We start from the raw sequence: 26,594 nt of genomic DNA, 5'->3' as shown, positions 1-26,594 counted from the left end.
TAAAATAATCGTGTTGTAAACGCAGCACGTGTCCTACGAGCCATCAGGCGTTTTCCGACAGGGATGCAACTGTCGAGGAAAGGTGCATTCTCGACAGAGCATGATCCCTAACGAGTGTCACATACTGGCGCTGGACTATTTTTAGGGACGATCTAGACGACGATGGAACATCTTGGTCGTAACACGTGCCGGCATCGGTGTTTTTCCGTGGGCCGATCGAAGTATAGCATAGGGGAAGACACGAACGAGGAAGAAGAGGGTTGGTAGTAGGAAGGAAGATTCAGGACTCGTGATCAGGGGCACACGACACGCGCGCTTTTTCTCTACACGCGTTCACGTATTTTTGGATTAGCTTCCTCGAGCAGGAACAGATATCGAAAGGGACACGCGCCCTTTTTCCTTTTCGGTGGATCGGGGAAAGAGGACGATGCCAGTTGCGTCGACTAGTTCCCGATTTTTTCCTGCAATATGTGAGGAGGAATTACGTGAAAGCTTAACAGACAACGAAACGGATATTTCCTTTTTCTTCCTTTACTATTTATCTGCTTCACTTTTTTTTCTTTTCTCTGGAATGACAGGATACAACTTGCGTTCGGGAGAATCTTCTTCGTTCCTTTTTTTTTTTTTTACGGTAAAATAAATTCTATCCCATACAGTTCTATCCCATAGGTTTTCGAGAAATATATTACATTGAATAAAAAAACGTTGATTTACGCCTACCATAAAAAATGTGTTAAAATTTTAACGAAGAAACACGCAGAGTTATATAAGTTTCATAATTGGGAATGTTCGATAAAAATGGACAAGCCGAGAATGTATCTATTTTTCTGGTGGCGAGAACGAGACAACGATGGCTCCAATAACAATGACTCTTCTAGTTACGGGTTTTCTCTCTCTTTCTCGATAAGAATGCAACGAAGCCAATTGTTCCCGTAAAGCGAAAGGGGTTCGAATACTTGTTGTTCCGTGAAGGTGGTTTTCATGCGGATCTTGGTGGCGTTTCTATGAATCCGTGCCACTGTTACCGGAGGGTGTCTTCTCATTATTGGCCCGATACGATCGATACCCGAGATCGATCCATCCGTCACCGCGTAATTAGTGTCACGTAAAATTTATGATAAAAAAGGAGTAACTGAGCAATAACTTAACTTGACGGTGCTTTTATAATTTTGTAGGCTTTTATTCACGAAAATGATTAAGTATAATATTACAATGAAGCAGCAAAGTTAAAATAGTTCGTTCAAATCACGACCAAACTGTACATAAGACTCAAGATTAAAAACTAAAGACTAAAAACTAGGAACTAAAGGCTCCTCTCGTGGTCAAATGCTTGCAGTTGTAATATGTTGCATTTGTTTGCTGTGAATGGGCAAAGGACGGATCCTAATTGCTCTACGTAATGGGGAAAGTATAATGTTGGGCCATGTGCAAAGGTCAAAACCTAACGGTTCCCTGTCAGATAATGTGGAATGACGTGGATTTGGGTATGGTCGTTATCACACTAGCTTCGTCTTCACGGAACTGCCAAGGGAAAAGTAACTATATATCGATCGCTAACACGTTCCTAATTATCCATCGCGGACGAAGAGCATTTCAATTAGCAGATAATAATTGTACGAGTTACACGACTCGTGCATCGTGTTTCGGTTTAATTTCGACCTGAAGAAGTATCTCAGTTTTGCTTTCGTTTTAATTAATAAAAGTATTTTTAACGTTTTAAAAATATCTATAGCGTAACATTAAAGGGAGAAATCATTTATATTGATAACGACTAAAGGCTGCTACAATAACAAAATAAAACTGATTAAAAGTTTGATACTTTTTCAAAAAGCGTTATAAATGATTCATTGGCAATTAATATTCGTGAGACGTAAAACGAAGTTTCGCACCTCCGAATACCAAACTTATGCTTTTCTCTCTTTTCCGATAAATACCGACAGTCCATCGATTTACGCGGTCAGAAAATATAATCTTCCATAATCTTTGTCTGAATCTATCGTGTTGTCGAAAATAACGAGATTTCCAGCGAGCGCTTTTAACCTGAAACGTTTCTAATAAAAGCGAAACAGAACTTTGAAAATAAGTCAAACGGCGAATATGGTGACTCTGAGACAATTAAAGAAAAAATTGATTGTCTGGAAATATGAATACGGACAAAGACGATGAATAGAATTTTTTTCAGCTTTTGTACGATTCTATATATCCAATTTATTTGCGAACCTATAATGAATACTTTTATAACTTCGATTTCCTCTACAGTATTTTTTCTCTTCTTCCTGTATTAGCAGATTTCCTCTAGGTACGCGATTTTTATCCGCGTAAAAAGGATTATATACATGGAACGAACACCGCGTAAATCCAGAGTGTAAAATTAAATATCGAAGCTGCCTGCCATAATCGATTCTTTCTTTTTCACATTCAAAAGATTATGAAACGATAAAAAGAAATACAATTGGCTAGTTGGAAAATGCCTGAGAGGAACGCAGGAATCTTACCACATTCTAAAATCCTCTAAAAATATTGGCGCCAAAGACCTAAATCACGTGGGCCGGGTAAGAACCGCGCCAAAAAAAGAATCAGCTTTTCAAACATAGTGTTGGCTAGTCTTAACATCGGCCACAGTCAACAATGGACTTTCGTCCCTTCAAAGAAACGATCGACGAGATGAACGAAAACGAACGTGGCTCGAAAGGAAACGAAGATGCCAGGGATAAATAATCGGCGACGCTTAATCCTGAAGGAACGTAGCGGGATATTTTTGGCGGGATCTCGTGTCCTGGACAGAAGGCGCAAGGATGCAGTAGGCGGAGAGAAAGAAGATAAGACCCAGCGCGTGATTAATGGACTGGGGCTGCGTGGCGAAGAGAAAAATGCCAGAGGGTGGGGACAAGATCGAGCTTCTTGTTCGCGTTTCGTCGGCCAAAACCGGAGGCACGAAGGGCGGTTGCGTCAACGTGGGAGGAAACGATGGAAGAACCGATCGTGGAACTCGCCGGGAAACGGGATACGAGAGGGGAGGGAAAAGCGAGCACGTGCTCGGATCGTGGGCCTCACGAAGTACGCGCGAAGCAATCCGAAAACGAACGAGCCCCGTTTTGTCCGCGATCCCCTATCCCCTCTCCTACTCGCTCCCTCGTTGGGCCTTGCAGTCGAGTGGTGGGGAGATTACTACCCTTCTTGTTCTCCCTACCACTGGAAAAGTCCGACAAATCGGGAATGTGCATTTCCCGCAGCCAACTAACCGACGAGACACTCAGTCGCACCCACGCTCTCCGATGGAAAGGTGTTGTTGTTGCCTAGATTTCTTTACTCCTGTCGGCTTCGAAATAGTCGATATAATTTTCCACTATGTAGTGTCTTCCGCGTGTGTGGTAGTGTGTATAAATCGCGTCGGTTGGATTCCGAATTTCATCTTTATTTTTCTTCCTCCATCGCGTCGATTACTTCGCATTTACCGATATTACTTTCGAAGTTTTTTCAATTTTTAGTAGTCTAATATTTAATGGAAAATCGAGTTTTACGAGTCGTGTTATTTCCAAACCGTAGCACCATTCATAAAATTCGGAGATAAGTCGGTTTTAGCGGCTTCCTATTATTTTTCCCTATGTTTTTGATCATTGAAGAGGAGTGGAGAAATTCGAACGCGTCAAGAGTGCAATTGAAATCGATCTGTGATAATGGTATGTACGTTCTCTCCTTCTCTATTTATTTCTTATATCTTATTAGAATGTTTGAAATTGTACATTGAATATCCTTAAAATATGCCTGTATCAAAAATTTGAAAAATACAATATATATTTCCGTAAGCGTTCCATGAAACGCTACTTCCAAGATTCTCGAGCGACGTAATTTGTACTTGTGTTGTGCCTGACCAACTGACATGTCCAGTTGGCATGACCGTTGACCTGATCCTTCGACTAATAAACAAACGAGACATTTTGGCGCACTGGGAAGGTGCGAAGTTTTCCTAATCAACAGGGACGCTGGTATGCCAGGCTTTTCTTTTTCGTTCAGGTATTTTTACGAAAATGCCTGTTGGGGTAATAAAAATGTTCAAGGTCGAGGAAACGCCGAAGAATGGCCCCTTGCCTTTCCCTCCAGTTTTTCTCGCTTTCGACGCACGAATGGCTGACGGTTAGCGGCCGATCGTGAGTTGCAAAGAAACGATCGAATTCCTTCATAGAACGCCGGCAGTTCTTTCCTCGTTCAAAGAACCGATGGATCACAGCAGATCTTCTCTCTTTTCTTTCCTACGTGTTTTTCTTTCTATTTCGATGGGAATTTTTATTCCTCCCCGGAAGAAATAACTTTAGATTCGTCGAAATCTCCATTCACTATTCGTGAATATTCCGTGATTAATTATTTGAGGGAAATCTAACGAATATCACCGATTCGATCGTATCGGCGTCGATTAGAATAAATTTGCATTTGTCTGCTCAGCCTGTTCACCGTTGAATTATTTTCAATAGGATGACGGAGAATCACGTTTGTTCTTTCACAAACAAATTACTTCTGCCGTTTTACAAAAACGATTATACTAACGATTGTATTAATTATCGCCATTTTGAGTCGCTTATCCGCCACATAGGTTGACTCCACGAAGCAAAAAGTAGACAAAAATTGATAAAATTATATAAGATAAGCGATCGCACGAGTGGTTTGACTATAACATTTGAAAAAGCATAGTTATCCACTTTAATCTGCGATCGACTCAACTTACGACTATCGAAAGAAATCCAGAATTCGATCTGGACGGTGGCCGTTGTACAGCAATTTTTAAACAAACGGAAAATAGATAAATATACGAAAAGCAATATAAAAGCAAAAAGAATAAAGTTTAAGCGATGAAAAATCGATTATTTTTGATTTTAGATGCGCAAGTCGGGCTGGATCTGATGGAGCACATACCGCACGTGGTGACGATCTGCCATGAGACTCCCCACCTATTCGACAATATTTTTCACAATCATCTCCTCGACATCATTATTAGATACTTACAAGATCAAGACAACCAGGTGAATATTTTGATCACGTTCCTCTACGCGGTTGATCGTCAAAGCTTCCTCCCATCGATAAGCATCTTTTCTTCTTATGATTTATGTCGATTCAGAGATACTTTTCGATAACCGTTTGCTTCTCTTTCGAAACCTAGCGGAAATCTTGTTCTTTCCGCAGGCGGCAAGGAATTTAAGGCCTCATTAACGAATTCTAATTTTTATTTTTTCTTCTTTCTTTTTTATTGCTTTAGGTACGAATGATGGCGCAGACAGCAGTGTTGACACTAACGAAGAAAGGACTCATCGATAACACCACGATAGAGGGCAAGCTGTGTCCCGTTATAGAAACCCTCTGTACGTCCGTCGATTTCCTTAACTCTGGCATCTCCGTAAGTTTCTATATGTTTTTCTTTTTCATTTCTTTCTTTCGTTTTCTTTCTTCCATTTTTTTTTTCTTTTAAATTTTAAATTTTGTTGCCGAAACCTACACCATCACCATATAGTTACATTCATGGTACGTTATATCCATTGATATTTTCTAAGAAATATATTAAGAAGGGCAATAGTGGTCACCGACGTCCTCTTCGATTAAAACGTCCCACCTATCATTTCCAAATAATTCGGCAAACTGCCGTTTTATCATTCTTTCGTGTCTTTTAAAATAGTTAACTTAACGAACGATATCAAACATTTCGACTTGCCTGGAAAAATGAAAGCGCTAGATCGGACATTTTCGACGAACCATTCGTACGATCAAATTAAAAAAATCGTAATCTCTCGGCTCGCCGTAATCCGCGTATTCGCGTCGCAATGTTCATAGCCTGCAATTATTGCTTGTTCGAAGTGGAATCGCGCATTGAGAGAACGAGTGGAATGGAACCTACGCAGAATCATTCTGCAGTTCTTTCTTTAGCCCGCTCTTTCTTCCACCTTCTATTTTAACATTCTATCAGGCACCGTGTAGTTTAACGAGTTTTCTCATTTTAATGCGTTCAAACGAAGCGTAGCACGATCGTCGACGTCGTTTAATTAAAGAATACGTATGTAAAGAATTACTCAAGGGTAAACGTGTGTCCATTGAAAGTACGGCAGCGTGGTGAAAAACAAGGCAAGACGGGTTTCTCGCGTCTAGCATTCTTGATCCATTCGGCTCGACCACGCTTCCATCGTATGCAAGGAAGTGTATCACCGACTATCCGGAGCAATAGGTGTATCGAGTTTGTGTCGTGTTTATGGTCGTTGGACCTTACGCCGCCCTCGTTCCAACGGATTCCGCCTGAAAGACATGGGTAGTGAGATGTTCTCACGCTATCGCGTCTCACTATCTTGTCTTTCATCCGGCGTTCGTTCTACTACCACGTTCACCAACGACCAAACGAGACCTGATCTATACGTCCGAGGGAAATTGGGATTTTTAACGCTTTTCATTTCGTACCGAGCGTTTACCGATTCCGTCAGAGATCCCTAACGCTTTAGTAGGCACCGTGTGGCTTCTCCATAGGAGATGTTTTTGGTTGAAGAATCATTACGGTGGCTCTCCCTTTATACATGTAATTTCATTACTCGAGTAGGTACGCGATTAGTTGTAAAAAGCAAATGACTTGCTTCTATAAGTTCGTCATTTATCGCAGAATGACAGCAATAACGATCGATTTTAAAGTAGGAATCAGTGAAGAGTTAGCAAGCTCTTCGAACGATTTTCAGGTGATATCGACGAGAAAGAGAAGAGTTTACGAGGAACATCTGGCGCATCTTCGACAAGGACATGCTTTTACCATCAAAGTTGGTTTGTTATAGAGTTGGACTATCACAGCCAGCTTTGATGAGCAAAATTGTGTCCGCCCACGACGCACGATTCGACGGAGGAAATCGAACGAGGGGAAAAAGGAAAGGACGAGGGGAAAGCCAAAAAGGGGGGAGAAACGAAAGAGAAACGTAGAAATAATTAGCAGAGAGAACGAGAGAAAGCGGAAAACTGAACGCGTCGTTTGTATCTCTCGCGGAATTGAGGGACGACGAAAACGAACGATCCGCAAGAGAGGAACACACGTACGAAGAGAGAGGGAGAGAGAAAATCGACATAAAGAGAGAGATGGTGGAACACGAACGCTGTACCCGAGCACAGGCACCGAAATGAAAATACCTTTTGCGGTCTGATACATCAAATTGGTTGTGGAATGTTTCGAGTCATATCACAGCCATTTTGTTGACTTTGGCCCGCAGAATCGATCGTCAGGGAAGCATATTCGTGTGCGCTGTACGAGTGCACTTAGTGCCCCCGCTTAATTAATAATCACCCACGTCATCGATGGACACCGAAAGGTATAGCGAATGAACGACGTGCGTGCATAACTTTTACGATCTTCTAATTTTTACCCTCATTTTGCCATCTTACGTTGCATACACTCACTCCTCTAGTACCGTTCTCGATTACGATCGAGACTGCAGCTTGTTTCACCGTACGATCGTCACGAGGAGACGAAGAACGAGACGAAGTGGCCGCAGAAGAGGCGAAACTACAGAAAACGAGAACAACGCGATCCAATCGTCAAATTGGTTGTGGCGTGTTGCTTTTATAAATGTCATATCACAGCCATTTTTGACGATTTGGATCGCCGTTTCGTGCAACGTGTCGTGTCTTCTATTCGAAGCAGCGTCCTATCCGACTGTATTGAATGTAACGGTGCTAGGAAATTATAGATGTATAAAAATAATACATACACAGAACATATGGAAGCTTGTTTCTCGCAGCTTTTAGGATCTTAGGAAGGTTCGCAGGATAAAAATGACGCGGATGCGTCGCTCACAAAGTGGTTGTGATATGCTGATGCAAGCGTTCATATCACAGCCAGCTTTGATGAGCGCGGCGACGCGTTTCATCAACTGTTTTTTACGTTCAATATGATTCGAAATGTAAGATCGTCGGTTAGTGAACAACTTCTAGCGTGGATCTCGGTATCGATTTTCCTTTATCGTATCAAGGTAGAACTTGGTTTTCTGTAAAAGCAACGGAAACGTCGTCTCACCTTTACGCTCGCTGAGATCCATTCTCGATCATCCTTGAAGCATCTTCTATGGGTGGCGTGGCCGTTTTCCCGCGAAATACAGCGTTCCATCGCGAGCCATTTTAAAGAAAAACATTTCCGATCGGCTGTCCCGATACGGAGATCGACTCCTCGCGCGTAGTTTCCACTTTCGGGAAAGGCTTTGCACTCTTTCATAGTCGACTTCCTCTCATGGGTTCACAGGATTCATGAAGGACGTGATCGCGTTTATTGAACGACTATCTCCAGATGACTTCCTTATTCGTGATCCACGATGATGATTGCCGTACACTACGTTTACCTTCAATTCCTTTCTTTTACCGCTTTTTAACTAAATGTAAATAATGTAATTATATATATATATATATACAGTGTCTACAGAAAAGGACTTTGTGCACAAACTTATCATTCGTTGAAACGTTTTGTTTTTTTCTTTAGCAGGTTATACATTTTATTTTTATAAAATGTTACTAAATTTAGAAATTATAAAATTATATAAAAGTTAATATACTTTGGTTTTATATTATTGATTGGTATATAAATATTGTACTAAATGTAATTATGTGCAAGTCCTTTTTGTTGCCACTGTGGTATATAGAAAGTGGTAAAAATTGAACAGACAGAATGAAAATGAACGATAATAAAGATTTAACGATACGTACGATCCAAGGATTTGATGTACTGCTAGAAAAATACTTGATAATGTTAATCTATGAAGCTAACGCTTGACAGAAGAGAAAAATAAAGTAGGACAAAACGCAATGCGCGTACGCGGTCACGATCGTCGAACGACGATAGGATGATTCACCTCTTTCTAATTCGTTTGATCGTTGCACAATGACCTTCTGATTCGTGCAGATGCGGGCGCCAAAGGAGGTACTCGAGCATCGTCGCGAAACGATCGATCTTCCGCGGTTGTCTCGGACACGTTTGATCCTCTAGCTACCGGCCAACATCTACCACACTATTGATGTATGTATCGTACCTGCTGTTTTGTTTTCCAGGTATTTAAGAGGCGCGAGTTCGACTGTTCCTCCTATCAGAGTGGTTGTGATGTGGTGACTTGGACTCGTATCACAGCCAGCTTTGATGAGCGGAACGGTGCGGTTTATGACTCCGTTCACTGCGATCTTAAACCACGCAGACGATGTCGCAAACACGTTTTCCTTTATTTTATGTTTCTTTTGAATTAATTAATCGTATACACGCGGAAGCAACTACAAAAAACGTGTGCGTATTTGTACATTGTTTCCTTTGATTTTCTTTGTTACCGACTTGTTTTCTGTCGGATCACGTTTGCTTTATCATCGAAAGTCCGAAAATTCACCAGAGATATATGTGTATATTATTATCGCAGCTCATGTGCAAGATGGCACCGCTCATTGGCAAAGAGCTGACAGAAAAGATTTTTCTGGACAGATACATCACCCTGTGCGAAGACAAGGAATTCTATACGAGAAAATTCTGCGCGTCGCACCTTGGAGAACTTTGCGCCGCTGTCGGCAGGAAAACACTTTTTCGGAAATTGGTGGGTTTCTTCCCGCGAATCTCTCCCTCCATGTAGAAGATAACGAACGCTTGACATTTTACTTTTATATTCATTTGCAATTTCATTCGCTTGAAAAGAATGCATGGCATCGATTCCCCCTAAAAAAGACTTATAATTTCTTCGATGGAATAGAAATTTTCTAAACTGTCTAGCTGTTGAGCATACGAAAAAAATAGGAATTGTTCGTCCTTTTAATTTCTTCTTTCTCCCGCAGTTTCCAATATTCGTCGACCTATGCAGCGATAAAGTGTGGGGTGTCCGGAAAGCGTGTGTAGACGTTATGATGCCAGTCTCATGCTGCATGACCCTTCAGCATCGTCGATTACTATTGGCAGAGCTTCTGGCCACGCATCTTAACGACGAGTCGAAATGGGTGCGAATGTCTGCCTTTCAAATTTTAGGACCATTCATATCCACGTTCGCGAAACAGTTTACCGAAGTAACTTATAATCAACACGGCGAGCTAGTGTTTACCAGCCAACAAGATAATCGTTTCAGGTATAAAAAGCTGAAAGTTTTTACCTTCTACTTGGTCGACTCTGTTCACAGACTCGCGTTGTAATATCCGTTTTATTTGTTCTCCTCTGTTCTTCTTATTCAGTGCTCTCGTTGCTTCGTTTTATTTTCTCATCGACTCTGCCGCTTCGTTTATCACGCTCGCATTTCCCTTACGAACTAGAAAAAAGAAATAACGCAGATCAACGACGTGTTTTTACAGTATAAGGTACTCGTACGAGGGAATATTTCCTACTAAGTGCGCGATACGAAGTCACACGCTCGACATGGAGGACCATAATTCTAAGGATAACTTCAATTCATCTGTGATAATACAAAAACCAATTTTCGAAGACGACGAGGACGAATCGCAAGAGGATGACATCTCCACAATGAGAGCTTATAAGTCGAAGGTACGACACGTCCGTAAGTAACGAAACGACGTGGTTCGCGAGCTCATTTGCCTTTCTATTTCCTTGAAAATGGTCATTAACGTGATTCGTTTTCGCTCTCCAGTTATAATGGTAACGAGTCATAAACGGGATTGTATATTCTTAAAACGTGTTTCAGAAAGTTGCCTCTTATTCGTTCGACTATGAAATACAACCAGTACATAGTTTTTTTTTTTTTTTTTAAGATGCAGATAAAAAATAATTTCGTCAAATTTCTTTCAGATACAAAGGAAACATTTAAAGAACGACCAAACTCTGGACGACACGGAAAACTTTAATTCGTTTCTATACTACTACATAGAGCCAGACCTTCCACTGGACGACGAGCTGGTCGAAGCTGCCAAAAGATCCGCAGCGCAGAACAATGTAGACCGGAAGCCGTTGATCAGCACTACAGCGTCCAGTAAAGCGTCGTCGTTAGACGCTGCTTTAAAAGAAGACAAATACGCAGCAGACGATATTAAGAATTTCAACGATCAAGAGATCGTTCCTCAGCATCTGATCGATTCGTTCTTGTCGATGGCTGAGCCAGAACAATGTTCCGGAGACATGAGCCCCGGCGACATTCCTCATCATTGCGCATTTAGTTTTCCCGCTGTTGTACTCACATTAGGAAGAGAAAATTGGCCATACCTGAAGCAAGCTTACCAGTCTTTGGCAAGCGCTAATCAATGGAAAGTGAGGCGCACGTTAGCCTCCAGTATTCACGAAATCGCCATAATTCTAGGGGAAGAACTCACTATCACTGATCTCGTACCGATCTATGATGGATTTATCAAAGATCTGGATGAGGTCAGAGTAGGTATACTCAAGCATTTAGCGACCTTTTTGAAAATACTCAAGCCTACCGTTCGGCTCCAGTATTTACCAAGACTGAAGGAATTTCTCACCACCGATAACGAATGGAACTGGAGATTTCGAGAGGAACTAGCCACTCAATTGTTGGACATTGTGAATTTGTTTGATCCTGCAGATGTTGACCGGTTTATTGTGCCCCTGGCTCTCGATCTACTACGCGACAAATACGCTGCTGTGAGATACGTTGCTCTCTCTTTGGTACGATTTCATGTACTTTCTATGTACTACGTAAATTGTCTAGCCTAACGTTACTCTAATATTTGTCTTATATCTTTGCTTTGTCGTATCTGTACAGATGACACAAATAGTAGCACATCTTTCTGACAACAGACGCCTTGTAAAAGCGCTATTTCGAAAGCTCAAGTCTCTCGTTTACGCGAGAAAATGGGTCAGAAGACAGACGTTTGCCTTTGTGTGCGCCAATCTGATTTCGAAAAACGCCATTAGCGGGGATAGATTTTCGCAAGAAATGTTACCTACTTTGTTAGAAATATCTTCCGACAAAGTACCAAACGTGAGACTAGTTGTGGCGAGGACTTTGTCAAAGAACGTTATTCCTATGGGATGTAAGTATTTATTTGTAATCTTCTTCAGATAATTATGTTACGAGAGAATTTCGAATATATTCAATAAACGGGTGTTTCGATTTTTAGCAGAATGGTTGGGAGTGAAGCAGGCGGAAGAAGTAGAGAATAGGCTGAGAGAAATGAGATCAGATCCGGATAGGGACGTTCGAGTTTTAGCCGGTGGTGAGGAAAACGCCGCATTAGATATACTGTCGCAAACGAAAACTGAACAGTCGAGGAACATAATGTTTTAACGAACTCAGATTTCGTGAGAATCAAGTTCTAATTATTTCCTGCCATACGAATCAATTTTATACCGGACTGCCACGAAAGAAAATGGGATAAAAGAAATTTCGTACGAATGTTCTTCCATACGTGAATTATCTTCGTAAATGTAAGAAGGAAATTAATTGGATGGAAGAGATAAGAATTTCGTTATACCGATAGAGAATGAGATGCAAGAGTTTCTTTAAAGAATAAGTTGGTGTATCTATGATGTAAAAATGAGCTCAAGTTTTAAACAAAGAAACAAGACATGTACCGTTTAGTGCAGTCAACATAGAAAAAAAGTGCAACTTAGCGTTGTCGTTACGACCAAGGGACCGACAATTTCCGCGCCCCTTTAGACTAAGACAGATTATAAGTATCAATGGTCAAAAGACATTACGCAGTTATATAAGAGTGTGTGTGCATGTTTAAAAGGAAGTGAACATACACTGCCGCTAAGTACTAGGACACTTGTTTAATTGTAATAAATATCTGTAAAAAGTTATGAAATCATTGCTGAATTTTACTAAATTTTATGTATTATTTTGTACCGTATTAGAGAATATATTTTAACAAAAATTTATTAAATTTTTCATCAATCATAATAAAAATATGATTATGTTATCTTTCCATCTATCCATCGAGTGCTTTTGTAACTGCATTTACAAGTCTTAGTAGCTTGGCTACTAATACTTTTTATTGTTTCAGGCCTAATATTATTCCATTCCATTTCGAAATGTTCCTATAAATATTCTTCCAATTTGGGATATTTTATTCGGATTTTATCTGAATGATCTCATAATTTTTCTATGGGGTTCAAATCAGGAGATTGGTGGCCATTCTATTATTTACACATTAGAACTTTCTTGTAAGTGATTTTTACATATTTTAAAAAAATGTATACGATCCTTAACATGCACAAATATTCAGTATCGGAAAGGCACTAATGTGCAGGATGTTTTTTAAAATATAATCTGTTTTTAACGAATCTCCTGTTGTTTCCTATACGTACAATCTCGCCATTTGAATTCAACCATTTCAATTGTAGACTCATTAAAATCTTGCGGTGTCAACTTTTCTGGTACTTAGTTTATGCCAATAGCGACTGGCATCTCTTCTTTATCATTAATGTTAGAAACACTATCTTTGACACTATAATGGTTTATCGCTATGGAATTGTTTCCTTATCTGAAAATAGATACAAGTAGTTTAAGGTGCATATTTCATCGCAGCGGCCACGACAGACAGAATGCTGTTAATTTTACCTGTAGTTCATTCTTATCAAGGTCTATATTCGTGAAGAAATTATTGTCACTACCATAAAGGAGCGAGTTACGTTTTATCCTTAATAATAACTTTTTCACTGCCAAAATCACAGATGTTGACTTCTACAAGTCGCCTTTCTTACTATGGCCATTGAAATTGTTTCATTCTTAATTGTATTTATTTCCTCAATCGTTTCGGAGGCTGTTACTTTTATTTCTCTTAAGCTTTCAATAAAGCTTTGTATATATATGTTTTCTGGACCTCCCAGGTCTTTTTACAGACGAATAATTGTGTCCTACGCTGTTACCCGAAATTTTATCACGTTGTGAATTTTTTTTCTCTATAAATGAAAGAAGAAAGTTTTAGAAACCGTCCACACATAACATAATACAGCGTAGGCACACCGCATATACTTTTAATTATTTAAGTTCCTTAAATAATTAAATTTTTCAATTTTTAATACTCTTATATAAATAATACTCTACCACAGGTTCATTAGAAATGAACAAATGTCCTAATACATTCGCGCGGTAATGTATGAGTGATTTAGTACTCTCGTGTATGTATGCGATTACCATTGTGATCAATTTGTATTTGTAAGCGGTCTCTTGGACAAGCCGAATATTAATTAATAGAGATATCGAATGAAGGCGGGATCTCTTGTTCTTTAGTAAACAGTCATAGCACGTTTTCTTCAGCCTCGCAATCATTGTTATCGCCTTTGCTCCAATATTAATTTTCGGTTATCGAATTAAAAATTATTCCGAAATAATTTCTGCGATCAGAGGAATTTACTTTGTAATTTTATACCGGTTGGATGACTCAAGTTTTCGTGCTATGATTCATAAACTGTATTCATTAATAAATACTCTTACGTTGAAGGAATGTAATGTGAGAACTTCGTGACTGTCAAGAGCAAGAAGGAAAAAAAAGAGAAGAAATTTATATTGGATCCTCTGATCATCGCGAAGTGGTAAATCGTATTGGAGTTCATTCGATTCAAATTGCTTGTATTTTGTATATATCATTTAATCGTTTCGTGGAGATACGGTGTGTAACGAAATATGGAACGAGGTGTACAATGGATCGTTTACGAAGCTATTTTTGGTGAGGTTATGTGGAATATTCTGCGCTCTATATTCGCAATCAAAGATAGCTCTACGATCCTACAACAAAATTATTCTGAACAACAATCTGCAAATTTTAGTCTATAAGACCGCGATATGCGTCTCTTGACACGGTGGTGCCTGATTAGACGTGAAAAACTGTGCTTACGACCGTCCCGCGTTGCGTCAATTTCACGACTTTATAACTTACCGATTTGATGCAACCGGGGTGACAGTTACTGTGATCTTTGCCTACGCGTGATCACGTAGGTGAATGTATATCATTTCATTGTAGATACGTAAATATTGTAAACACTTTGATTTTTGTTAACCCGTTCCAGCTCTCCGATATATGGTAAGGATTTTTGTTAACCCGTTCCTTCTCTCCGACTTAAATTAAGGGATTACGATTTACACAAGAAATGTTTCGAGAGCCTTACATTTAGAAACTTTTTAGCGATTTGTATATTAAATACCACGAAAATGAAATCATGTTTATACGATTTACACGATAATCCTAGGTTATAAGCAACAAAATATGAACGAGGAGAAATGAGTGGCTGTTGAATAAAGGATATGTAGAATAAGAGGTTTAACGAGTGTAAAAAAGAAAATATGTATGGACCGTAGACAAAGGAATACAATGTGATCCGATGAATTATGTGATTGTACATTTACGAAACAATTGTTATGGAATGGTACCACAAGATATTTGTGAGTAACCTCAATATTTTATCCACGGTCGCTAATATTTTGTGATGTTTTAAATTAAAGAAAAAAGCAAAAGTGAAATACTGCGTCATAGTTGACTCTTTGTGAAAACAATAATTGAGATACAGTAAAAAAAAAAAAACGAATTTCGCTTAAGCAACGAAAACTCGTTACTTGTGAACACGTATGAAGAAAAGAAGTTTTGTTTAAGATATTCTATATAATATATTGTGTATTTGGTAATGAAACGAAAAAAATATACATCATGTGATTTGTTACACAACAGCGTTGATGTCGTTTATTTCAATAATTTCTTAACTAATCGCGTGACTAACGATTAAAGTTAATTAATTCAGTTCTTTATTTGAAAAAAATCTTTCCCTTTATCTTTTTACATAAAACGTGCTATATAAATTATATGTATTCGACATACAAAATTACTATGTAGGCATACATTAATATAGACAAAGTAATTCTTGAATCATTGTGCTTCGATTCGTAATGAAGTTGCTAAATATTAACAGTTATTAAAATATACCAAGGAATTTTCCTGGTGGACAAGCTGGCAATTGGCAAGCTTTCTCTTCCATCTCGGTTTCTGCAGTACTACAATCGCGTAAACAATATCGCCATCTTATTTGACGACCTTTACCGCAAGTAACACTACAGCTGCTCCAGTCTGTCCATTTCCCCCATTTACGACCCGATTTTGTTTCTTCTTCATTACGAATTGCCTTTGAAGTACTCGACGATGTTTTAACAACGTGTCTAGCCACTGATCTTCTTTTCTCTACCGAATGTTTTTTTGGAATCTTGACTTCTAATTTATGTTTGTTTGTCATTTCAACTGGATTTGCTTTTCTTTCAACGATTTTTGTCGCGGATCTGTCATTGTTTGCCGGTATACATTTCTGGACAATTTCAGGTGCTTCTTTAAAAGCGCCACAACCACTGCTAACGTTTGAACATAAATCATCGATCGCACGTGTTTTTAATTTTGTCTCTTGTTTTTCGTTTCCTGCTGTTTCTTCGATGTTTAAGTAATTTTGTAACTCATTTACCTGAAAGGAAATTAGTTGTTAGTTTAAAGAAATATACATATTATGTTAAAATACTGTTTATTATAGATAATATATACCTTTGTTACTAATTTCTTTGCGAGTTCTTTAACTTCTTCAATCGATCTTACTGCTCGATTAGGACCCATTTTATCCATCATTGAAAGTTGATTTTCATCTTCGTCATCACAATGATCCACTACAGTTCCAGGCTCCTGTATATTCTTATAATACTTCAGTTCCTCTTCCTTATTTAAGAAACCATGATTCGATTCAGTATGCTTATTTCTCTTTGCGCGTAATTTCGAATCCTGTGGCGGCATTAATTTTTCAGTTTCTGTGAATGATTTTTGCTTCTCATTTTGTACGACGAATGCATTTGAACTTTTATCCGTTTCCGCCTTAGAATCACCAGCGCCATCCGCAGTTTTCGAGTCTCTTCGCGCTAATGAAAGTATGGAAATATCGTCGTCGATTTTATTCTTACTTTTTGTCTCCTGTTTTGCATGCAACGTTGATGGAACATTTTTTGAGAGATGATCATTTTCAGAATCGGTACTATCGATGGATTTTTTCGACTTTACGGATCTACGGCGAAAATTGTTGTCATTATTTTTCTTAGCCACTACATTGACAATTCCTACTTTTAAATTACCCTCGCTTTTCGTTTCATCCATTTTTCTCTTGCGAGACACTCTACGTCGACCCATATTTTTCGAACAAACGTCTTTTATTGACCGCAAAGAATTTTTTGGAAAATCATGTTTTTTCCCTACGCGTTTCTTTTTCTGTTTTAATTTCTTTATTTTGTCTCCATTATTGTTCCTCGTTTTTCTCCTGAACCGTAACAGATCTACTCTAAGATCAGCGATATTTGAATTGGGTTGATTCGAATGCTCTTTAAATGTTTTTAATTTGGGAATTGATTGTTCTTTTTCATTAGACGATTTTTCTTTTTTAGCTTGCAGATCAGATAAATTTTGCTCTTTTAAATTCTTTTTGTTATATATCTTTGAATAATCGTTTCGTTTTTTCCTAACAAGTTCTACCGCTAGTATAGGATCTGGTAAATTTTCATTTTCCGGATTTTCATATGATTTTCGGTTTATAATAAAATCACTCAATGGCTCTTGTAACGATACACTTTCCTTGCTTTCTGTTCGATCTATAAATTTTACGTTGTTATTCCCTAATGCATCTGTTCCATTCGCTGCAAACTGCGAACTAATAAAATTATTAACGTCGGATTTATCTTCACCAAAGTATGAAGGAACCGTGATTGCAGCATTCTCATCTGGAATTGCATTGAACTGTTTGTCATTTACAAAATATTCCTGTGATTTAATTTCTCGTTTCCTATCGAACGACGCATCGTCATCGTAAAAGTTTTCTCCTATTGACTCGTATGAATCTCGAGGAAAAGAGTTGGCCAAATCCTTTAAATAATCTTGTTGATATCTAAATGACGAAATGGAGTCTGATTCTGATTTGCTTCTTTTTACTCGTACGTGTGTTGTTAAAGAATCTGGATCATCGACATCATTCATGGGAACTGGTTCACCGTAATCTAATAATGTCTTCCTTTTACCTGTTCCTTTGTTATTTTCAAATAGACTTCCCGTAGAATATTTGTCATTATCAGAAATTGCACATAATGTTCTCCGTCTCCATTTATAATCGACTTGGTAGCTTTGGCACTTGTTATTCCTTTTTATAGATTTGGACAGTATGTTGTTGGACACTAAAGAAAGAATTATGTAATGATTAAATGTATCTGTCAAAAAAATTGTAACTAATAACCCTTCGGAATAAATTGCAATATTTTTCAATTTATTTCTCAATAATTTTGGCAATTCCTTTACATTGCTAATTGCATCTTTTGTATTACTACTTTCAAATCAATTTGTAAGAGATAATGAGTCGTATATACACGTGGCATTTAATAAAACACTGATGAAGTCATGCAGAACATACGCGAAATTTAAAAAGAAATAATTCAAATTTTTTAATGACTCACAATCTTGGGAGTAATTGTAATTATGATAGTGACGCGTGGATAAGTGGGTATTAACAGTATTATATCTCTCGGTTTTAATGACAGGAGCAATTAACAGAAGGATTGTAAGAATCCAAGCGACTGTGTAAGTTGCAAATTTCAGCATTACATACACTATCTCAAACTTTTTATATTATGTTGCTCATTGAGAAAAAAGCATTCAGTTGTTGTTATTAAAGATTTGCTAAAATAGTTTTTGCTCCAGGTTTTTGGTTACTTCAAATTTCATTACTTTTGCGATTTTGCTAACATCGATTAAATTTCGATGGGTCGAAAAATGCATAATAAAATATCGATTTTTATTTCAACACTGAGAACAGAACTTTAAGTAATAGTTAGTATTATGGTATCAGTATCGGTTCATAAGATACGTGTGGTGTAAGTGTATTGATATTAACTATTATTTCTCTAAAATAACATATGATTAATTCTGTATATATGTATTTTATGTATATATAAAATAATACAATGAAGTCATCAAGATTAGCACATATATTTTCATTTATCTTAATGGTAAGAAATAAAAGTATTGTTACTTAACCTATTAAATTTAAATTGGCATACACATACATATTATATTTATGATATAAATTAAAAATGTTTTTGAATTGAATGGAGATATAACATGAATCGTATTTTCATTATAAATATATTTTTTAGGTGAACATTGTGTCATCGGAATTTTCAGCTGATGATTGTAAAAGTTTAGGTTTCAATAAAGCTAATTTACTTTGTTCTACCTGTGAGGAATTTAATAAACATGGTTTAACAGAAATATTGTAAGTAAAAATGAATCTGTTTTGTTGTAATTCAATATCTTATATTAACAATTAAATTAATGTTTGATAATCATAGGAGTAATTGCAAAGAATGTTGTTTGAAAGACGATGATTATGATGCATCTGGATTAAAAAAATACCCACGTGCTGTTCTGGAAGTATGCACATGCAAGTTTGGTACATATCCACAAATACAAGGTAAATAGAAATTTATATTTAGAAATAAAAGTGTAACTGTTTACAGCACACATTTATTCTGGTTTTTTATAGCTTTCATAAAAAGTGACCGACCGAGCAAATACAAAAATTTACAAATAAAATATGTTAGAGGCTTAGATCCAATAATTAAATTATTAGATGCGGATAATAAAGTTGAAGATATTTTGGACATACATAAATGGGATACTGATTCTGTTGATGAATTTTTAGCAACTCATCTTTCGATGGATTAATATTGTTATTGATAATGGTATATATTTGTTTTATTATTAAATGTAAATAATCATGTTTGCTATGTAATTTACGTTCAAAAAGTATTTTTAATTAGATCACTGCTCCTTCCTATCTTAAGAATTCTTTAATTCTATGATACTAAAAAAATACTTTGTGACAACACTATATAAATGGTATTCATATTAGAAAGGTGCAAAATAAAACTCATTATTTTTTAGACCATTTATTGTTTTATATTTTCTACACACTAATACAGAAGAATCCAATGTTGGAATGAAAAGTTATTTAGATGATTCAAGAATAATGTTAGGTTTTTATTATGTTCTAGTATAGATATAGGTTTTGCATGATACTTACATAAATAAACATGATTAATATAAAGAAATTATGAAAGTTATATATAACTTGTTATTAAAGTATTATATGGCTATTAAAGCCATCTCTTTCATGGGCGCAAATTTTATTACAAATAAAATTACTTTATAGGGACTACAAATATAAAGTGTGTGTATTGTGTGGGAATTAGAAATTTCGGTATTCCATAGGACAATTATCGAGCAGTATGCATCTTTTATATTAATTCTTTTTTACAACGCCTTATGTGTCATAAAAGATATAATTCTATAATGAAACTCCTACTGTATTATGATAAAGGAAATGAAAGTACGATTATTTCTCTTGTTTATCAATATAAACTTTGATTTACTACAGTTAAACTTAAATCGGATAAAATTTTTATCAACATCTTAAATTTATTGCAAGGTATTTTTGGATTTTTTATTATACTCAGGAATGAATTTTTTATAATAGAGTTTCATATTGTGATTGTTACTTAAAAATGATAAAGATGTATTAATTAGTTGAATATTAATAGTATTCCTTAATACAGAGTAGTTACAAGATAATCAATATCAATACGCGTGTAGTTCTCCTCCATACTTTGAAAATGCATTATTTTCTTTAACAATCGTACATAGTACAGTTCTCTGTAAGTGATAATGTGTAATTAGAAAGCTTTGAATAAGCTTGGGCAAATCAATATTTATATTGATATATTATGAATATTTATAGTATATAATATTATATATATATATATATATATATATACATATATATATATATATATATATTATACAATAGTATATAGTATATAATATTCACACATATAAAAAGATACATTTTATACATGTAAAACGATAATCATAAACATTTGATTAAAATAATTTCTTTCATTCTGTTAAAAGATGTAATAAACCAAATTATTTAAACATTGATGTCTTTAATATATCAAGTAAATAAATGAAACTTGATAGTAGATATATTAAGGGACGTAATTATGAAATATACTCAAGCTTACTCTAATTTACGATAGAGATCACTTTATCGTCGAGCCCTTCGTGCTCGAGGAGTACCGCGTCCACGAGAGAAACCTCGACCACGTGTTAGCTTCACTTGCGGATTTAGATCTCTGTCTAACTTCTGAATAGATTTTTCATGATCAACCTGTTCTTTTTCATCTTCATTGTCAATTAAATTACCTATTTCCGCCTCGTTATCATTATCAATATCGGCCCATATTTTATCAACTGGTGTCTTCTTTTCTGGAGTATTAACAGTATTTTGCGAAGGCTGTTTTCCGCTCTTTTCCGCTTCACGAGTTTCTTCTTCCTCAGATTCTGCATCAGCTTCAAGCGGATCATACTTTTCATCTCCGTCAGTTTTCTTTTGAGCATTTGCATTTTCAACATTGTTTTCTTGTACTTCTTTCATTTCCACATTATTCTCGTCTTCAGAGTGAACTACTTTACGACGTTTCCAGCTTCCGTCATATTCCTTGTCATTTTCTAGAGAGTCGTCGTTAGTCTACACAGAAAAATTACTTATTATATTGTGTGCATATTGTGTACATTAAACCCTTTTACGTATTAAAATATACCTCAAGTTTTTCTGTTGATCTTTGTTCTGTAGTTTCCGTACTCGATGTTAAAGCCTTTACTTCTTGCACGAAATTTCGGTAATGAGTAATACTACGTAAATGAGCATTCATATCTTCAGCTAACAGCATGAATCTTCTACATTTTTCACAATAAAATCCTTGAACTTCTTTCACCATAGATTTTCCTGAAACAACATGTATATATAGATAAGTGAGTCTTAAAATATTAAGTAGATAAGTGCAATTTACCAATGGAAACTTGATTTTGTCGACAATATTTATAAGATGGAATTTTGAATTTCTTTTCACTCAAATTCTCAGCAATATCCGTAACATATTCCTGTTCTTCTATAGCATCTTCCTCCTTTTCATTTTTATTGTCAGAACCAACATCTTTTTCTTCATCTTCTGCAGTACGCACTTCAGATTCTCCTTTTGCAAGTTTTTCTATAAAAATGGAAAACAACATTACATAATCTTTATTGTGACAATAGTTTCTTTCAAATATCTTTTCATGTACCTTTCTTTTTATTTTTTCGTTGTTCTTCACACTGCACAGCTTTCTTCATGTGTCCAGGAGTTAAACAATGTTCATCGTATTCAATACGCGATGGGAATTCTTTCAAACATGGGAAACATCTTGGATGCAAAAATGTTTTTAGCTGTTGATGTTTCTCACTCTTTCTGTGCGTGGATAATGTTCCATAAAAATTCAAGTCACACATTGTGCAATATTCACGTACATTCAAATCTACAGACACCTAAATAAAAAATAAAATACATATAAAACATTTTATAAGTTATTAAACTTTTACATTTGTATATATACTTACTTTTTTACCACGACGTTTCGAATTAGTCAGACTAAGTTCGCGTTGTTCTTCTGCTACTCTTAATTCGTGCCGCATGAGATCAACCTTTAATTTATATGATTCATCTAACTTTTCCATCATCAACTGATGTGCTCGCCCGCGTAAATGATTTTCGAAAGACTATAAAAAAATAAAAAGATGATAATACCAAAGATGACCTCGATTGAATGTACAATATATATTGAGTATTAAGTATATACATATCCATCCCACATATGTTTGTTACAAATGTGACAGAACATATGACTCATTGGAACCTCTGCATAACGACTTTCAGCGTGTCTTGCTTCCGATTTTTTGCCTGTCAATTTTGAATCCTTCTCCGTTGTAGATGTATTTGCTTCTTTCGGTGGTGTTTCTTCTGTTGCAGGTTTGTCTGGCTTTTGTTCTTCATCATCTTGAGGCTTTTCTTCTGTTTCCTCAGCTTCTAAAATTTGAACATCTTCGGATTCCTTTTTAGTATCCTTCCGATCAGCTTTCTTGTCATCAGATTCTTCATTCACTCCACTAGTATACAAACAAACAAAATTTTTATTATAATTACAAATATTAATCAGATCTATATATTGTGCTTTTTTGCTTTGATATAAATATTATAATTTTTTAATATGTGTTTTAGTAAAAACACATATATACACGAACTTCTCAATATCGATAGCCAGAAAGTAATTGGGCATAATATTAAGTTAAAAGAAGATAACTCACACTTCTAACAACTGTATACAAATTTAATCAACCTATTATTATGAACAAATATTTGGATAATGTGTATTGAAAGAAGAACGCATGGGGAGCATTTTATATGATTATGAAATACTAACGTTATGAGATTATAGGTAATCTAATTTAAATTTGAAATGTGAGTTGAGTTTAATCAACAATGACGAGTGAACATATAACATGATATGTAGACATATGTATATATAAATGCATATATACGTATGTATGTAGTACTTTTTTAAAAGTCAGACAAGAGAAAGGACACAATGCTAATTCTTTAGCAATCATACCATATGTACGTAACAAACACCGTACATACAGAGATAGGTGACAGAATGAGACTTACTGAAGTTTGAAGAAACTATTCACAATCACCAGGAGCTTACCTTGTTACAGCAGGTGCTTCTGTTTTTTCATTATCAGAGGTCTTAACGTCCTGCTGTTCCTTTTTGGCAGTCTGATTTTGTTTAGAGGCAGGAATTGGTTTAGAAGATTTATCGTTGTGATGTTGAGTTTGGTTTCCATTCATACGCTGATTGCCAGACTGGGGTGCACGAGATTGTTGTGCAGATGGACCACGTCGCCCAGCAGGGCCATCACGGGCGCGATTGCCCATCTAGTCATGTAGGTCAAATGACCAAACCGTCATGAGAAGTATCTGATATATTTGCGATTCTTCTCGAATCGAATTTGATTTTAGCAACCACTGGGATATTTGAGGGAGAAAAATATTCTACTCGATTCGGAAGCAGGACGTATTTAGTGTTTCAATGAACACCAAAGGTCAGTATTTCCACAGTTTAGTGGAAGGGAAAAGGAAAGTAGTAGCAAATCGTTGAAGATGCATACAATCGTCGCATCATCTAACTTTGTACAGGCAATGATCTTATTGATCATAAGATATGATATTTATAAAACACATACTTTTATCCTTTGAACATAGCTCAATAAAGCTCAATGAAACATAATCAACAAGAAGAAGAAGTTAAATCAGTGAACAATGCAGCTTGTAATCAATACTTTTGAATACTGTTCTTCAGCTACTGTTCTTTAACTACAATGACGAATAGAAGACTTGGGCGGATTATAAATGAACCAAGTTAGAGGAGAAATATATCTGCATGTCTATACTGAAATTTGTTACACAAAATCACAGTTAACTTCCACTACTAAAAATGAGAATACACATATTTTGAAATCAATACACGTCTCGTTATCGTGTTTCTTAACGAAATAACATTGCGATGGTAATTTTCTCCTATGAAAATCGTGTTTGGCACAACTAGTCCAGCAGTAAGAATTGCTTATACTTAGTAACTGCACAGGGTAGCCACGTAGCATGTCATCCACTAACTGAAAGCCTCATTAATGAATCGATCAATGAACATAAAAAGGAGAATTTCAAACTTTCAAACTAAGGATTGGTGTTGTTGATGTATAAAAAAAAAAAAGAAGTGTAGACTAGAAATTGCCCTTACAATTTTCATTCAAAACAATCTGCATATTAAATAGAAGATATGTATTCATACCTTGTTATATGGTTGTGGTCGTTGATTCTTCATAGGATGCCTAACAGGACGATCATTAAAACGCCCAGAAGAAAAGTTCTGCTGATTTGGAAAGTTAGGTCCTGGTCCGCTAAAGTTATTTCCGAGGCTGAGAAGTGATGGTACCTGCTGTAAATACAAAATATCATATGTAATACATGATAGTATAACAAAAATGACAGATAATATACATAAAAATGAAGTCTCCTAACTTGTGGTTGTACTTCTTGCTGACTGCGAAGTAAGTTTGAAAGGAGATTACTAGCTATTGCTAGTTGTGCTTGTGGCGATGCTAAAGATAAATTATTATTAGGTGTTGGTAAGATTCCTCTGCCGGGCATCATTCCTCCTTCCCAAGGATTCATTCCACCACTTCCACCGCTACCTCCGCCTCCACCACCTCCTCCACCCCCTCCCATTCCACCACTCATATTGCCACCCATACCTCCACCACTTCCTCCCATATTTCCAACCCTTCCTCCGCCACCTCCACCACCACCACCTCCACGATTATTAAAGTTTCGATTCCCAAAGGAATCACGTTTTATTCCTCGATTAAAAGACATTGTACCTAAAAACAAGTACATATAAATACCTTACAATAACAGAAAATATTACTTTATTATTACAATATATGCATACATACATATGTATTGTATATATTCTTTAAATGTAATTTATTTATTTATGATAAAAATTATAGTAGTTTTATTTCTCAAACATGATAACATTGTAGCGGTATAGGAGTCAAAGGACGACGCGAATCGAGAGAACTCATGTTGTTGTTTTGCCTCGGGACATTGACACAACCTAGACGCAGGAAACGTAATGACAAATAAACTCTGGGCAAAGTAATGTCGCCGCTACATGCAATCGTCGAATGAAGACGAATTTGAATTTTTCGACTCTCCCCCGACCAGTATAAATACGCGGACGCGATCGCGAGCGAGATAGTATTTGACAGTATTTACAGTATCTCCGAGTATTACAAGTATCTACCGAGTTACGCGACGAGCATTAGCAAGTATTTATCCGCTATTATATTTTGCGATTTATACTTTGTACTAACGACTCACGTATACAGGCTGTACATTAATTTATTATTTTAAATATATTCGACGGTTTCAACAACAAGCAATCTCGTCCTTTAAACCTCACGTACTATTCTCTACACATAAACCTTTACAACATAAATATTTAATAATAATTGTATTATCATACTGCATAATCCCAAGTTTCTATAGAGAGAGACAGAGAGAGACTACCCATTTTAATTTATAAATGGAGTCTGTAAGGACGTCTATTTCCGATATGAGAAGTTATATCGTTTACAATAATTTATCTACCTACGGTTTTACATAAACAGTAAGAATTCATAATTATACATACGTGTATTATATTTTAGGTAAACGCAAAAGAAAACACTGAGTATATAATAGAAAAATTAATTATTTAAAATTTGTTCAATTGATGTTTTACACATCAAACGACGCCGTACAATGTGACTGCTAAATTTCAAAAACTTTTATTATCGTATCAAACTTCTATTCATTTCGAATTTAAATAATCTAAATTGTACTCAAAATTTTTAATAAACAACTTTTGTTGGAATTTGATTGGAAAAATAAGCAACTACTTACCACAAAAGTAGCAACTTCGACCACAGCACAAGAAAAGGAGGCAAAATGGAAAGCTCAAGGAAATGGAGTCATCAAGCGTCTACCATGAACTAGAACAATAAAAGCGGCATTCAAAATGGTCGATGTCAAAAGCTACTGCTTGCTTTTGATTGGATGACACTGTAATCTAATAAATACACACAAAAAATTAAAAGTTTTATTTCCTTTCATTTATGTAATATG

At 36.3% G+C, this 26,594-nt stretch overlaps 4 protein-coding genes across 11 annotated transcripts in view; 2 read left to right on the top strand and 2 right to left on the bottom strand.

Annotated features, from left to right (window-relative positions):
- Positions 1–15,596, top strand: part of LOC100650884 (serine/threonine-protein phosphatase 4 regulatory subunit 1) — a 147,834-nt gene extending 132,238 nt beyond the window's left edge. For all 6 annotated transcript variants that reach the window (XM_048407809.1, XM_048407810.1, XM_012310253.3 and 3 more), the window contains 8 exons: positions 4,873–5,015; positions 5,249–5,386; positions 9,399–9,569; positions 9,805–10,088; positions 10,309–10,498; positions 10,760–11,593; positions 11,691–11,961; positions 12,049–15,596. In XM_048407809.1, the coding sequence (XP_048263766.1) occupies positions 4,873–5,015; positions 5,249–5,386; positions 9,399–9,569; positions 9,805–10,088; positions 10,309–10,498; positions 10,760–11,593; positions 11,691–11,961; positions 12,049–12,215 (2,198 nt within the window). In that variant the 3' untranslated portion in view covers positions 12,216–15,596. The remainder of the gene's footprint in view (positions 1–4,872; positions 5,016–5,248; positions 5,387–9,398; positions 9,570–9,804; positions 10,089–10,308; positions 10,499–10,759; positions 11,594–11,690; positions 11,962–12,048) is intronic.
- LOC105665920 lies at positions 15,588–18,658 on the bottom strand. Its single transcript, XM_012310250.3, has 3 exons — positions 18,387–18,658; positions 16,450–18,110; positions 15,588–16,372 (listed from the first exon to the last, which is right to left on the bottom strand). The coding sequence occupies exons 1-3, from the start codon at positions 18,529–18,531 to the stop codon at positions 15,839–15,841; spliced, it is 2,340 nt and encodes a 779-aa protein (XP_012165640.3). The 5' UTR covers positions 18,532–18,658; the 3' UTR covers positions 15,588–15,838.
- A 6-nt stretch (positions 18,659–18,664) lies between these two features.
- LOC100650767 (selenoprotein F) lies at positions 18,665–19,877 on the top strand. Its single transcript, XM_003396561.4, has 4 exons — positions 18,665–18,938; positions 19,086–19,204; positions 19,281–19,402; positions 19,475–19,877. Exons 1-4 carry the CDS (start codon positions 18,894–18,896, stop codon positions 19,654–19,656), a joined length of 468 nt encoding a protein of 155 aa, XP_003396609.2. The 5' UTR covers positions 18,665–18,893; the 3' UTR covers positions 19,657–19,877.
- On the bottom strand, positions 19,865–26,467 carry LOC100650442 (zinc finger protein on ecdysone puffs). Of its 3 annotated transcripts, none has more exons than XM_048407822.1 (11): positions 26,373–26,452; positions 25,379–25,542; positions 24,945–25,303; positions 24,715–24,861; positions 23,572–23,801; positions 22,666–22,972; positions 22,427–22,585; positions 22,114–22,354; positions 21,843–22,040; positions 21,594–21,778; positions 19,865–21,520 (listed from the first exon to the last, which is right to left on the bottom strand). In XM_048407822.1, exons 3-11 carry the CDS (start codon positions 25,296–25,298, stop codon positions 21,038–21,040), a joined length of 2,304 nt encoding a protein of 767 aa, XP_048263779.1. In that variant the 5' UTR covers positions 25,299–25,303; positions 25,379–25,542; positions 26,373–26,452; the 3' UTR covers positions 19,865–21,037. The 3 variants fall into 3 exon arrangements, with proteins under 3 accessions (XP_048263779.1, XP_020719521.2, XP_048263778.1); XM_020863862.2 differs by lacking the exon at positions 26,373–26,452 and having other exon boundaries at positions 19,865–20,643; positions 21,015–21,520; positions 25,379–25,970; XM_048407821.1 differs by lacking the exon at positions 25,379–25,542 and having other exon boundaries at positions 26,373–26,467.
- Between the last annotated feature and the right edge of the window lie 127 nt (positions 26,468–26,594).

The sequence above is a fragment of the Bombus terrestris genome, chromosome 7, assembly GCF_910591885.1.
Source record: "Bombus terrestris chromosome 7, iyBomTerr1.2, whole genome shotgun sequence".
In the NCBI taxonomy this organism is placed as follows: domain Eukaryota; kingdom Metazoa; phylum Arthropoda; class Insecta; order Hymenoptera; family Apidae; genus Bombus; species Bombus terrestris.
Note: the sequence above shows the minus strand (reverse complement) of the source record. Positions and strands in the feature narration are given on the sequence as shown.

Bases quoted from the DNA above. Each gene is read 5' to 3' on its own strand.
- LOC105665920 (XM_012310250.3), bottom strand. From the start codon at position 18,531: ATGCTGAAATTTGCAACTTACACAGTCGCTTGGATTCTTACAATCCTT. The intron at 18,111-18,386 runs GTGAGTCATTAA...TTCTTTCTTTAG, and splicing joins TTACAATTACTCCCAAGATT to TGTCCAACAACATACTGTCC. The intron at 16,373-16,449 runs GTATATATTATC...ATTTCCTTTCAG, and splicing joins CAAAGAAATTAGTAACAAAG to GTAAATGAGTTACAAAATTA.
- LOC100650767 (XM_003396561.4), top strand. From the start codon at position 18,894: ATGAAGTCATCAAGATTAGCACATATATTTTCATTTATCTTAATG. The intron at 19,205-19,280 runs GTAAGTAAAAAT...TGATAATCATAG, and splicing joins CATGGTTTAACAGAAATATT to GAGTAATTGCAAAGAATGTT. The intron at 19,403-19,474 runs GTAAATAGAAAT...GGTTTTTTATAG, and splicing joins TACATATCCACAAATACAAG to CTTTCATAAAAAGTGACCGA.
- LOC100650442 (XM_048407821.1), bottom strand. From the start codon at position 25,298: ATGTCTTTTAATCGAGGAATAAAACGTGATTCCTTTGGGAATCGAAAC. The intron at 22,973-23,571 runs GTAAGCTCCTGG...TTTGTATACTAG, and splicing joins GAAGCACCTGCTGTAACAAG to TGGAGTGAATGAAGAATCTG. The intron at 21,521-21,593 runs GTATATTTTAAT...TTTTCTGTGTAG, and splicing joins GATCAACAGAAAAACTTGAG to ACTAACGACGACTCTCTAGA.